Source organism: Scatophagus argus, chromosome 8 (genome assembly GCF_020382885.2).
Source record: "Scatophagus argus isolate fScaArg1 chromosome 8, fScaArg1.pri, whole genome shotgun sequence".
Classification (NCBI taxonomy): domain Eukaryota; kingdom Metazoa; phylum Chordata; class Actinopteri; family Scatophagidae; genus Scatophagus; species Scatophagus argus.
This window is the reverse complement of record NC_058500.1, coordinates 1,169,225-1,183,042: the sequence shown is the minus strand read 5'-3', so window position 1 is coordinate 1,183,042 and position 13,818 is coordinate 1,169,225. Positions and strand designations below refer to the sequence as shown.

Below are 13,818 nucleotides of genomic sequence, written 5' to 3'. Positions count from 1 at the left end.
TTTGTTTTTTGTTTTGTTTTTATTTTTGTTTTGAGGCAAAATCTTCACAGCAGCATCGAAGCTAAAGACGTTAGCATGTGGCCCCTCCGAAGGCAATGCTCGACGAGAACAACAAGATCTCTGCATGCCTCAGTGTTTAGCTGCTACCTGGAAGCTTGTGTCACATGTCGGCGAGAAACAATCCCATAAATTCAAAGTAAAAGAAACAAAAGGCCATACAGAACACTTTTTCAACGCAGCAAACCGGGGAAACACATGTTTGTCCGTAATCATAATTGTGCTTTAAAGCTTTGGTCGATCTGTTGTCAGACCGACATGAAGACAGATGACTAAACTGCATCTGGTACGACAGAAGATTTCAGAGCAAGCGGTTTAAGAAGACATTCGTCTCAGCGTGGTAATAATCATCCTTTTATTCATATCAAAAGACTGAAAGTACAATAAAATATTTCCATCTGATATAAGACCAAAGAAAGAAATCAGGCCAGAGTTTCCCTCCTGCTACACCCAGAAGTGGTGATAATAACAATAATAATAATGATAATAATAAATCTGTTCCAATACAAAAATACTGTACACACAGCCGGTTTAGAAATGAGTCCACCAGAAAGGAAATTTTGCCTGCGACTGTCGTTCTACCTCCACACAAATATGAAAAATAAGCATCTGAATGTTGTGCACCAGTCGATCATTAGAACCTGTGGTCATGTGACAGCTCAAGTTAATCCATTTCAAATAAATACCAGCAAAAGGGAAACAAAACAAAATATATACAGAGATTTGATCAATATTAAATGATCCGTTTCTGCTACACACACTCCACTGATTACCCATAATCCCCTTCACGCTGCTCCAAATCACACGACTGTCGTTTATCTTACCGTCCTTAGCTTTTCCGGTCACATCAGTGTTTCCTCAGCTGGACTTTTCATCCAACAAACCGTCCAGATTAACGTGATGCGATGAACCTGCAGTCCTTTGAGCTTCTAACGTTAAGTGTTTGATTATAATCACTTCACCAGTCTTACCAGTTAAAAACAGGACAGGATTAATGAAACTAACATTTTTATTTACAACTTTTATATGCGATTTGAACGATCAATTACAAAACAAAGAGCACTATTTTCTTATTCTGTCTTTAAAGGGACAGTTCACCCCAAAATCAAAACTGCATGTGTCTCAGCTCTACTGCTGTTTATCCACTCAGGCAGTTTTGGTGAGAGCTGCAAAGTTTAGCAGATTCCCACAGACCTTGTTGTGAGCAGTTTCACAGAGGAAATATATTTGTTTGGTTTTTTTTTTAACATCACCACGCCGAAGAAAATGTGCACCGACTCCTCCATCGCTGTCGAGTGAAGCGGGGTGAACCGTCCCCATCAGTGAAGTAAGAGCAATTTAATATTATTAATTTATTTTAAAATGGCACTGAAAATGAATTAATAAAAAAGGTCTTAACAAAACATGTAAGCAACGCGCCACCCATACAAACCAAACGAGCAGCAACGGCAGCTCTGATTGGCTGCCAACCAGCTGTCGCAGGTTGGACCCACGTTTGTCTCAAGGAGTGTGAGATGTTTTTAAATCAGAGTGGAAACCACAAGTATTAAAGCAAATAACCTGCAAGGTTGAAAAAAAATCGAATTTAAAATGTGTTAATTCAGATTCAATTTGATGTATTTCTATATTTCTAAACTGCATACTGCATCCATCCATCCATTTTCTATACCGCTTATCCGTCAGGGTCGCGGGGGGCTGGAGCCTGGAGCCTATCCCAGCTGACTACGGGCGAGAGGCGGGGTTCACCCTGGACTGGTCGCCAGCAAATTAGAGCAGCCAACTGACCTAAAGTGCATGTTTAGGAAAACCCACGCAGGCACAGGGAGAACATGCAAACTCCACATAGAAGGGCCCAGAGCGGGATTCGAACCTGGAACCCTCTTGCTTTGAGGCGACAGTGCTGACCACTGCACCACCGTGCCGCCCGCATACTGCATCAATTACACGGAAATCTAACAAATCGGGTTCTGGCGGGTTTTTAACGAATTACTGATTCTAGTTAAACATTGTAAGAGTCCACACACCACCTGACTCGTGTCAGACCAGTAAACAGCAGCTGAACTAATTCACGTGGAAAGAAAATGAAGTCCAGTCCTAAACGGAGCTTCTGGCGCATCAAACTACCTGAGTGTCAAGTGTTCACGTTATCTGTGACCAGGAGACGGCAACGTTAAAGGACAGAAGAAGAGCTGAGGAGGACAAACCGAACGTTCAAGTGTCGTCACAAAATCAGGACAAACTGATAAAAAGAGGAGAAAAGGCCTGTTTGTTCTGACGAAGAAAACAAATCACCATCAAGCAGAACCAAACCTCAGGGGTTCGTTTAGTCCGTTTCCATGGTGACGCAGGAAGCAGCGCCCAGCTCCACATCGTCATCTCTACAGGAAGTGATGTTGTTGGTGGGGCTTGTGTCGGGGGCTGGCAGAGTGGGTTTTCTGATCTTATCTTGTCGATGGTAGAACAAGACGTAGGCAGCGTTGGTCTGAATGAAGGAAGACAGAAGGATGATGAAGCATCTCAGCACATCAAACTGCACATTCATTCAGCTCAGACATGTGGAAGCGACACAGAAATAATGTGAATATGTTTGTCTCAGTCTGCTGCTCTGAAACCAGAAGAAACAAATCAGCTAGTCAAACTTCAGGCGTGTCTTAAAGACATAAAAACCTGGATGACTTGCTATTTTTTGCTTCTAAATTCAGACAAAACTGAAGTTATTGTTCTGGGCCCCGAACACCTTAGAAACAAATTATGCAGTGATTTTGCATTGCCAGATGGCTTAGCCGTGGCCTCAAGCTCCACTGTAAGGAATTTAGGAGTTATCTTTGACCAGGACGTGTCCTTTAACTCGCACATAGCAAATATTTCAAAGACTGCATTCTTTCACCTCCGCAATATCGCAAAGATTAGGCACATCCTGAGTCAGAAAGATGCAGAAAAATTAGTCCATGCATTCATTACCTCTAGACTGGATTACTGTAACTCCCTTCTATCAGGCTGCCCCAGTAAATCCATAAAGACTCTCCAGCTAATCCAGAACGCTGCAGCACGACCACTGACAAGAACCAGCATGAGAGATCATATTTCTCCTGTTCTGGCTTCTCTACATTGGCTACCTGTAAAATTCAGGATAGATTTTAAAATCTATCCTCCTCACTTATAAAGCCCTGAACGGTCAGGCACCATCCTATCTTAAAGAGTTAATAGTACCCTATTATCCCACCAGAGCTTTGCGTTCCCAAAATGCAGGGCTACTTGTGGTTCCTAGAGTCCTCAAAAGTAGACTGGGAACCAGAGCCTTTAGTTATCAAGCTCCTCTACTATGGAACCATCTTCCGGTTTCGGTCCGGGAGGCGGACACCCTCTCTATATTTAAGAGTAGACTAAAAACTTTCCTCTTTGATAAAGCTTATAGTTAGGGCTGGCCTAGGCCGGCCCCTAGTTATGCTGCTATAGGCTTAGACTGCCGGGGGCCCTCCCATGACGCACTGAGCTCTTTCTTCCTCTCCCTCTCCTTCTGCACACATTCATGTCCCATTAATGCATATTACTAACTCAACTTCTTCCCTGGAGTCCTTGTGCTTTCTTCTCCCGCAGATTCCTATCGATCATGACTGGACCTCCTGCTGCGGTCCTGCTGTCGTCCTGCTCAAAACCTACTGCAATTACTACTGTTTAGTCATAATCTGATTTAAATCTGTTACGACTCAGTACAGCTACTCCCATTATTACTGTTACTAATACTGCTATCATAATCACTGTAGTACCTCCTGTATACGTCATTATCATTATATACAGTTCCAATACTTCTGTATTATCTCTGCTTGTGTGCTCCTTCTCTCACGCCCAGCCCCCTCCCCTCCACACCCCCCCAGAGCCAGCCAAAGGCTGACTGATGTGTGTCTTCAGACGTGAGAAGGACATGTTAAACTGTCTGGAGGTGAACGGGATACTGACCACAATCTGCCCCTCTCTGGCGTAGGTCACCTTGCTGTCGTCAAAGTAATACCACTGACCGTTGTCCTTGTTCCGCGCATAGCTGGTGTCTGGACGGACACGGACAGAGACACAGACACACACACACGTTTATGCAAAGTGAAACTTGAGGAGTCATGTGAAGAAGGAGATGCTGAATGTGACTTAAGGGACCCACAGTGTCCATCTCTGAGTCCCCCGTAGTGATTGGACACAGCAATGAGGTCATAACGGCTCGGAGGTTCCCCATTGGACAGATTTTTCCTCAGGAGGCAGCCAGCGAAGTCCAGATCTCTGCAACGCGACCACCACACAAACACACCAGAGTTCAGAGTGTCTGCTACTGAGCGTGTGTGTGTGTGTGTGTGTGTGTGTGTGTGTGTGTGCATGTGTGTGTCCATACCTGAGGGGAAAGTCCACGATACTGTCCAGTTTCTCTCTGGTGAACTTGGTGTAGGAGAACCTCTTGAGGTGGATGATGAGGACCTCTGGCAGAGACCAGAGGTCCAGCTTCTTAGTGGCCAGCTGGTGCTTCTTGCACACTGGACAGTACCTGTACCACACACACACACACACACCCCACATCTTTCACAACTGTTCATCAGCGGGAAGCAGTGTGTGTGACAGTGTGTGAGTGAGTGAGTGAGTGTGTGTGTGTGTGTGTGTGTGTTAGGGTTAGGTCAGACCCAAACCCAAACCACTTCCACGCGACAGACGTTGAACCTCTTTTAGGAACGAGCTGCTCCGCATCGTTTGATTCAATCCCACTACCTTCCGCCATTGTTGTTGTTGTTGTTGTGGGCTCACATGTGTGCGCTTGCGGGTGATGGTGAGAGTGAGTCGCACACAAAAATGCGTCATCACGAGGCACTTATTGCCATTATCGCAAAGTAGCAAATATTAACCGGTTACAGTTTTTCTGACGATTAATTGCACACAATACAATTTTGCACAAGCCTAGTGTGTGTGTGTGTGTGTGTGTGTTACCATGGGTTCTCCTCCTCCAGGGTCTCCACAGTGGTGAACAGCTCAATACACTCCTGCAGCTGAACTGTGGTCTGCTGCTGAGGAACCTCCATACTGGCATGTTTCACATACTTCTGCACAGGAAGCAGGAAGACAAGGAGCATTCAGTCAGTACATCAGCATGTTGTGATGAAAGTGGCTCACAGCTAAGTCACAATTTATCAGCTTGCACGTTTGGTTTTGTTAACCATAAACTCTAGAAAGTCATCACCAGGTGCTACGTTCCACTCACTGCAGCTCCTGGTCTCGAGTCTTTAATTTCTGAACGATTCTGATTCAGATGTTCGCTCACAGTTTTTGACAATCCAAAATATTGATTAGACAGAAATGTTTCTGCATCTATACGAGAAAGTCTAGAATCTCAGCACACACACGCGCTGACACTGACCTCGGCCTCATTCTCATTGTAGAACCTCTTCTTCATATCAGGGTCCCAGTCGATGGCCACGTAAGGCTGTGCTGCACACACACACACAGAGGCAGCACTGCAGTCAGTACAGGAAACACACAGCAGCACAGCATCACCCGCTGGCGCCACCAAGCTCGCAAATGTCGTCCAAACATTAAAATAACAACACTGAAAATGAGTTCTGCCGATCGCAGTAACTGAATGACTCTACGCTGTGCTCAGCTTTACCTCATTATGTATTTCTGCTGGAGGAATAAATGTAATCTCCAACATAAAGAATGCAAAGATGGCCTCTGGGTGATTGCAAGAATTGCAGTTTGAGATGAGGGTCTGTGTGTGTGTGTGTGTGTGTGTGTGTGTGAGTGCGCAGTCAGACTCACAGCCAAAGGACACAGCACTCCCTCCCTCTCCCATCCCCCTCTCAGTCGTCCCATTGGAGTTGACCGCCTGGATGGTGAACAGACTCTTCCTCCTCTTGCGACACGCCCTCCTTTTAGCTGGCTGCTCATTGGCTGGTGGGCTGGGAGAACACGCCTCCTCCTTCTTGTCATCTTCTTTCTCTTCTTCTGCGGTCTGACAGGGCTGCTGGGATTGCACAGTGAGCGGTTCGGAGTCAAGGTCGGCGGTCCGGCAGGAGTTTCCGCTGGGATTCACATCGTTGGTGCTGTCGGTGCTGCTGGCGTCAGTGCAGAGGGACTCGGCCTGGTCCTGGGATCCGTTGTTGATCACTGCGTCGCAGTGGTCCAGTGAGGGCTGTGCGTGGTCGGCGTCAGGACGGGGCTCAGCCGTGGCGGTGCCATCTGACAGGCTGTCGGCGGGGGCGTCGCCGCAGCCCGGCTCTGTCTGAGAGGGTCCGGCTTTCTCCACATCCTCCTGCCCCTCATCTGATAAAACAGGACCAATCAGAGTGGAGCGAGCTGACGACAGCCTGCCTTTCACTATCAGTCTAATCACAGCTGGCCTATAAACTGTAACAAAACTGGCAGACGTTTTTTGAATGTCTTTGGCGTCACCAAACGAACCAAGAACCAACAAACCAAGCTTCATTTGGTGAGACAAATTTAGACAAACTGTGGCTGCCCGAATGTCTGATCATAAAAGAAACTTTATTCCACCGGAGAGGAGGGCGAACCACTCTGGACTACGCTCGTGATGCCGCGTCAAGCTGCACAGAGCAAATCGATTCGAGCAGGAAGTCAAACACCAGAACGACCGTACAAACGAAATCTGGACTACAAATAAAAGGCGCAGCGCTGTTCGTCACAGAGCCGAGGCCCGTGGAGTCAAACCGCTCGTTTGCAGGAACATTGGGACGAGATCACGGGGACAGACAAAACACAAGACAAACGGGACACGTCCATTCCGTCCCTTAAGCTTCCCCGTTTAAAAAAGTGTGTCGCTGCAGTTTGTCTCACACAATGTGAATATTTTTCTAACTGCTGTGAAGCTCATGACTTTACCGTCACCGACGCCGTTGGACTGAGTCTTGTGCACCTCATCATCCTCCTCCTCTTCCTCCAACTCTTCAGATGGGTCAGGAGGTCGCACATAACGCCTGCGCGCACGCACACACACACACACACACACACACACACAACGTCAATCAAAAACACGTCACAAAACACGCTGGAAGCAAAACTTTAAGAGTTTTGTGGATATTTTCTGTAAGCGTGGTCTGCTCACGCCAGCCTCTGCAGGAACAGGTTGTAGAGCGCCTCCCGGCTGCAGCTGCTGCGCGGCACGTTCAGCAGCAGCGGGTGTCCGAACAGCGTGGTGCCGTACGAGCTGCCGGAGCCGTAGTCTCTGTAGTGAGAGCGCTCCCTCAGGTAGAGGGCCAGCAGCACCTGCTCCTCTTCGTCCTGCTGCTCCTCCGGCACACTCAGCTCGTACCTGAACACAGCGACACTCGGTCACATGACTCGCCGAGCGGCACCAACAGCTCTGACAGCTCGACGGCAAACTGCTAATAAAACGCTGCTTCTCTTACACAAAGATGTCATCTCGGTCCAGAATGCAGCTCAGAGATTCGTCTGCGTTGTAGATCTTATAGAAACGATGGTTAAACACGTCAGCTACCACCATCTGCAACACACACACACACACACACACACGTGTTGTAACAGCTGCTCCTTAAGTCTGACGGGCTTTTATTAACCAGCAGTTTAGAACGAACACACACACACACTGACCTGTGTGGGATGTATGCCAGTCATCTCTGACAGAGCGGAGCAGAGGTCCGACACTTTCCCCGCTTTCGGAACCACAACACGATGCTAAACACACGCAGAAAGAAAACAGTTGGTCGCAGTTTAACAGCAGACGTCATCTGGATCAAACAGGAAAACATGTTCATGTTCCTCAGGTAGAAATGGCTACCTGTGCAGGTTTGGCGCAAGGATCCAGAGAGACAAAGAAGACCTCCATGACACGCTCCTTGCTGACAGGAAGCGGGACGCTCAGGTAGCAGAAGGGGTCGAAGGTCACAGAGACCTTATGGCACTCCGGACACACGAGCGTGGACTTGAAGAGGCCGTGAAACGTGTCGACGATCACGGAGTCGTTGCGCCGGCGGTGGTTACGCCAGGCCTCATCGGCTACTTCCTGTGGGACACGAGGGTCTATGAAACCACGGCAACACCTAAACGTGTGAATGAGCGTAAAGTGGGAAGCTGTGTGTTGGAGCAGCTCACCTGGTCCGGTCGACCGTCGGCGTCCCGCACCTCGATGTACTCTTTGTTTTTGACTCTGTTCAGGTCTTCATGCAGTCCGTCCAGCAGGAAGGACAGCAGCTCCTGACTGTCGTGCTGTTGGTAACCCAGGAACTGAGACGCAAAGTGACCCACCTTCGTCTGTGCGCACACACACACACAAACACGGAAAAGACACAGCAGGACACACTGTCAAACAGATTCAGTAAGACATCCCAGCGTGACGAGGCCCCAGCTGTTTCACAGTGCAGTACCTTGAAGACACGCGGCACCACAGAATAATGCCGGCCAGACCACATCTGCTTGATGATGTCGGCGTAGGCCTCGGCGATCTCGCCCTTCATCCCCAGAGGGTTGGTAAAGTTGAGCTCCTCCAGGTAGGAGCTCTGCAGGAAGTACTCGGTGAGAGGAGGCGTGTTACTCAGACACTGCAGGGAGACGGGAGGACACGGGGACAAAGCGTGAGGTGCTGAGGAGCCGAACGCTCGGCCCGCGTGTACGATGCGCGTTTACATACGAGCCTCATTCGACTGTCAGCCGACATGATGCCGACACCTTTCCTGCTTACATTTATCGTCATCAGTGATATCATAATCAAATACATGACATCATCCTCTAAGCCTCACTTTCACTGTACCATCCGGTGTGCCCGAAACAAAAGAAACAAACGCGAGTTTTGTGACGGGGTGGCTCAGTGGATCGTAACACACACGTTCATGTAGCTGTTTAGGCATTAAGCTGTGAAATACAGGTGAATAAAATGGTTTGCCGCACTGATGGAGGCTCAGTGGAGCAGAGGAGCTCAGAGGAGCAGCGCTGACACCAACCAGGTGTTAATTATGCACTGAGCAGGTGACAAAAACACTGAACCGCAGCCGGTTTTCATTCTGTCACATTTTAGAAAGAAGCATCGACACACTGAGCTGTGTGACGTTTACGCTCCAAATCGTGTCTGAGCTGTTCGAAGGAGGCGGAACATGACTCAGCATTCCGCAGCCGTGCTCACGATGAACCGGAACGAACTGCGGGACGTCAAACTCAAGAATCAACCGTGTCCTCGTAAAAGACTCAAAAGTTAAAGCTGTTGGGTGTTTTAACTTGAGGTGTGTGTGTGACACCTGGAGAGCAGAGTTCATGAAGCAGGTGTTGCCCAGGTTGGTGAGGCCGCAGACTCCCGGCTGTCCTCGGTACGAGTCCGGCTCCTCCACCGAGTTCCTCCTGACAAAGCAGCAACAGCAGATTCACATCAGGCTGAATGTGACTGATCTCAGAAGCACTCAGGTTTGCAGTTTGTACAACTAAAGTCTCCAGTGGATTAACATCAGTGATGGAAGGTTTTTTCTGACTGTAAACTGATGCGTTGTCATTTGCCTTCATGAAGATGGAAGAAAAAGATGAGAGAGCAGGAAGAAGAAACGAGGGAGGAGGGAGGCTGGCTTTCAGAGAAAACCAAACTGAAAGCAAAGCGAAGATAATAAAGGACAGTGAGACAGACAGAAAAAGAGATGGAAGGGAGGGAGAAACAGAAGAAGGACATGGAATGAGGGACTGAGGTGCGTCCTTACATGATTTGAGGTCTGGAGCTTGGCCAGGTGCCGTCAGCATTCCTCGTCTCCATGATCACCGTCTGACACACACACACACACACACACACACATTCCAGGTTATCTCAGAGGTGAACAGTTTGTTGTTGTAAAGGAGAGCGGCTGCTGTAGGAAAGCTTATGGCCTCAGTGATCTGCAGGAGCCTGACTGATTATGAATAGATATGTGACATGTAACGTGTGTATGTGTGTGTGTTCTCACCATCCCTGAGCTCAAACATGAGTCCAACACAGTCATGTGGACGTTCCTGAGACGCTCACAGCTGCTGTCCGAACTCTTCATCCACAGTCGACACTCTGAGCCTGGAGGCACAGAGAAGGCCTCACACATTGCCCTCTGGATGGAGTCTGTGCACCGCACGCACATACACACATACATACACACGCGCGCATGCACGCACACACAGAAAAACACTGAATAACAGAAAGCAGCAGATCATAGACTTCATTAGACTTTTTTTTAAAAAGTCTTCATCAGTAATTTCTGAACGCTGAATCTGTCAGGTCTGAACTCGGTTCCATTCAGCAGCTCTGGGATGAACAGAATCACTAAATAAGACCTGCACACATTTCTTTCAGAGAGCAAGTGACAACACACACACAGAGCCAACTCACATATGGTGTCGGCACGGCTGAACTGTGAGGTGATGACGTTGTCCATGTTGCTATGGAGACAGAGAAAGATCTCTACAGGGTAAACCTCCACCTTCAGAGTGCTGGGCAGGTCCACCACCTGACACACACACACAGTTAACAGTCCAGGATTGCTGACATGTGTCTGGCGACTATCTGACGTGTGTGATGTTGTGAACTACCACAACCAGTGAATTTCCCCACTGCGGGATCAATAAAGTTCATCTTATCTTATCTTACCTTGCGTTCTAGCGATGGCTGGCCATCCGCCATGCCGTACCAGGACAGCAGCTTGTGCCAGGCCTCAGCCGGCACCAACATAAAGTCCTCGTTCTCCACCAGACGCTCCTTCAGACGGTACGAGTCCAGATCTGAAAACAGGAGACGAAACATCACCATTTCAAACCTGGAGCTGCAGAAATTCAACACCTTAAAGCTGTTCCAGATCAAGTTTGTTCAGCAGTTTTGTTTTTGTCATGATGGAAAGAATGTTTAGGAGAACACACGACACCAAAACTCTCCCCTGAAACACCGAGATCAAATCATCTGTGTTAGAGAATTCTACGTACAAAGATGAAGGCTAATGTCATATCTAATTAGTTTTGTCTGATCCAGATTATCATCAAAGAAAAGTAAAACTTCCAGTCTGAACTGGGGACGACACTGAAAAATCTCATGTGGTCAACATGACTGAGATCAGAGCTGACATGTTGCCTGGTTTTTCACGTGGCGACATCATGAGGCAGAGTGAGGCATTAACTGACCCTCAAACAGTTCAGTGTTGTCGATCTGACCAGGGAAAGATGATGAGTTCTGGTCTCCAGTCTCCACAAACTCCTTCCACTGTTCATACCAGTGACGCTCCACCAAGTACCTGAAACACACACACAGACAGTTATCACACTCATAACTGCTAGTTTCTCTCTTAACTGAGAAATCCACAACTGACACGACAAACCGAGGAAATAAATCAATACTGAACAGAGAAAATGATGTGAAGTTGTTGTCTGACATCTGTCGTCACTTGGACGCAAATTAAACCTTGTGTTTCACTGACACGGAGGTGGAAGCAAAGCCAAAACCACAACACAAAGACTGGAAACCTGAGGGCTCAGCCACCGTGATGGGGAGATGTCACGATGAAAAACACGAGTCGATTTACCGTCGATGTGCCAGCCGTCGGATCAATAAGCAGAACCGACCTGTACAGGATTGTTATGAGACACCGAACTCTTCTTACCACAGCATACCATGATGCTGGTGTAGTGCCGCAGCTCTACGTCAGTCATCGTTTACAAAATAAAACCCTCAGCTCCACCTCAGTGTCTTCATTTACATGAGGCCTCCAGGATGACTTCAACTCCTCATCTCAGGTCACACAAGTCATGGATTTGCTCTGGATTACGGCAGAACGCTCCATCAAATGTGTTTCAGCAACTACTAGGAAGTGGATTTGAGTGGGTCCTGACCAACCCTAAACCTTTACACAGCACAACCTAAGACGCCCAAGCGAAACCATGTGAACCAGTCCAGCAAACCACATTTCACTGACACAGTTTTGCTTGACTTCTCTGAGGGAGAACCACACTGAGGGCAGAACGCTGTTTGGGACCAGCGGAACAAAGAGGAAGAACGCGGCTTCTGTTTTAGAGCCATCAGGAATCTAATTTGACCAAAACAGCATTAAGTTGAAGGTCTTGATCCACCTGATCACTTATAAGAAATTGTGAAAGATGCTCCTCACAGTTTCGCAGAGCGCAAAGATTCACTGTGGTATAAGCTGGAACCAGCAGACGTTTGACACTTAAAAAGTTAATCTTGGTAGCTATACTGTTACAGGATTTTTAAACTTTTTATGGCCTCTGAATCCTCAGTCCCTGAATAATATGCTTCACGTATAATCCCCTTGGTGATGATTTGAGGAAACACCGACAGTATACTGGCAATAATGTAACGATAATGTGATTAATTAATTTGTTGAATAAAATGAGCGACACCTTTGATAGCTGATAAACAGTTCAATTCAGAAACGCCCAACTCTCTGGTTCTCAATTCGCAAAGGTAAGAATTTGCAACTTTTCCCCATCTAGTATCACTCTAAGATCAATTTCTGTCGGAGAAAACAAGCAACTTGAAGATTTTACCTTAGCAAAGTGTGAGAGTAATTTTTCACTTTTTTCTTCCGTTTAACACAACAAACCTTAGCAAGTCAGCAAACAGCCATCCATTATTGTGAAGGTTCCAGGTACGGAATGGACTGCTAAGTTCAGTTTTGGTAAAATCAAAAGTGGAAGCTTACGAGGCGACCCTGAACATATCCTTACACTTGTCTGACAAGCTAGCGTTAACGTTAGCAGCGTCGGCTAGCGGTCTGCCCAACGTCTGTCTGATTAGCACGAGCTACATAGCAACAGCCTAACGTCCGACACTGAGCCGCTCAAGCGTCCCCACAAACTCACACTGACACTAAAACGGCCTGACTCCGTCGTTAAACCTGTCAATGGGTGTTAGGCAGCGTTCGCCGTGTGATGCCGTTAGCAGTTAGCCCTGTAACTGTGTGTGATTGTGTGTGCGCAGCAGAGCAGCAGGCGGGCGGACTCTCACCAACTGTCCCCAGCGCGAAGCTCACATTGCCGCAGCAGAGACTCAATCTCCCGCCGCTGGGTCTCCAGGCCCGGAGGCTCCGCGGCGGAACAGCGGCTGTTGGCCGTCATGATGCTAATCAATCACGCATAGATGTCGAACAGTTGAAAATATTAAACAGAGCGACGAACCGACACACAGAAGTCAACAACCGCATTGATCAACCGATAAACGGGAAGCTACACAGGGTTGTGTTTGCGGAAGTAGGAAGTGGTTCAGAACTGGATGATGACGACTTCCTGCTTGGAGCATCTGCGTAATACATATCAACACCGCGTAGTAAATCCTAACATTAATTTGGCACAAATACAAAGAAACAAAAGTAACATAAAAACACGTTACAGGACAACACGGAGAAGATTTGAACAGACGGATGTCTGACATTTCTACACATTTTTAATAAGCTACCAAACGCATCTTGTGCTCAGACTGCTTGACAAAATCTCACATTTGCAGTAGCTTCCAAGATAGACAAATACGTCGATTAATCTAAAGCTAGATATCAACTTTATAAAGTAATATTACATTTACAGTTAATGGCGCTGGCCCTAAAAATCAAGGAATTTAAATGCATTTGGGTTTTTAAAACCCTATAGCATACAAACAAACACAGTAAGTATATACAGACACACTTACTGTGTTAATACATGGATATGTTTTACACCCTTCATTACTGCCATACTTGTACTTGTAGACTTAACTTCTACTGCATTGGCATCACCTGCATACTTACCTGGTTCCTGTTAGCAACCTGTTTACGTCTC

The 13,818-nt window shown here is 47.3% G+C and overlaps 1 protein-coding gene across 1 annotated transcript; it reads right to left on the bottom strand.

Moving 5' to 3' along the window:
- Positions 1-389: 389 nt before the first annotated feature.
- usp11 (ubiquitin specific peptidase 11) lies at positions 390-13,280 on the bottom strand. The gene is made up of 21 exons (XM_046397703.1): positions 13,016-13,280; positions 11,176-11,285; positions 10,652-10,782; positions 10,394-10,511; positions 9,981-10,126; positions 9,741-9,802; positions 9,294-9,393; positions 8,430-8,603; positions 8,158-8,316; positions 7,844-8,068; positions 7,657-7,740; positions 7,455-7,549; positions 7,151-7,357; positions 6,928-7,022; positions 5,848-6,351; positions 5,447-5,517; positions 5,020-5,132; positions 4,436-4,585; positions 4,211-4,326; positions 4,015-4,103; positions 390-2,539 (listed from the first exon to the last, which is right to left on the bottom strand). Exons 1-21 carry the CDS (start codon positions 13,123-13,125, stop codon positions 2,381-2,383), a joined length of 3,018 nt encoding a protein of 1,005 aa, XP_046253659.1. The 5' UTR covers positions 13,126-13,280; the 3' UTR covers positions 390-2,380.
- Between the last annotated feature and the right edge of the window lie 538 nt (positions 13,281-13,818).

Bases quoted from the DNA above. Each gene is read 5' to 3' on its own strand.
- usp11 (XM_046397703.1), bottom strand. From the start codon at position 13,125: ATGACGGCCAACAGCCGCTGTTCCGCCGCGGAGCCTCCGGGCCTGGAG. The intron at 10,127-10,393 runs GTGAGTTGGCTC...TGCGGTGCACAG, and splicing joins CAGCCGTGCCGACACCATAT to ACTCCATCCAGAGGGCAATG. The intron at 7,741-7,843 runs GTAGCCATTTCT...GCGTGTGTTTAG, and splicing joins CTTGCGCCAAACCTGCACAG to CATCGTGTTGTGGTTCCGAA.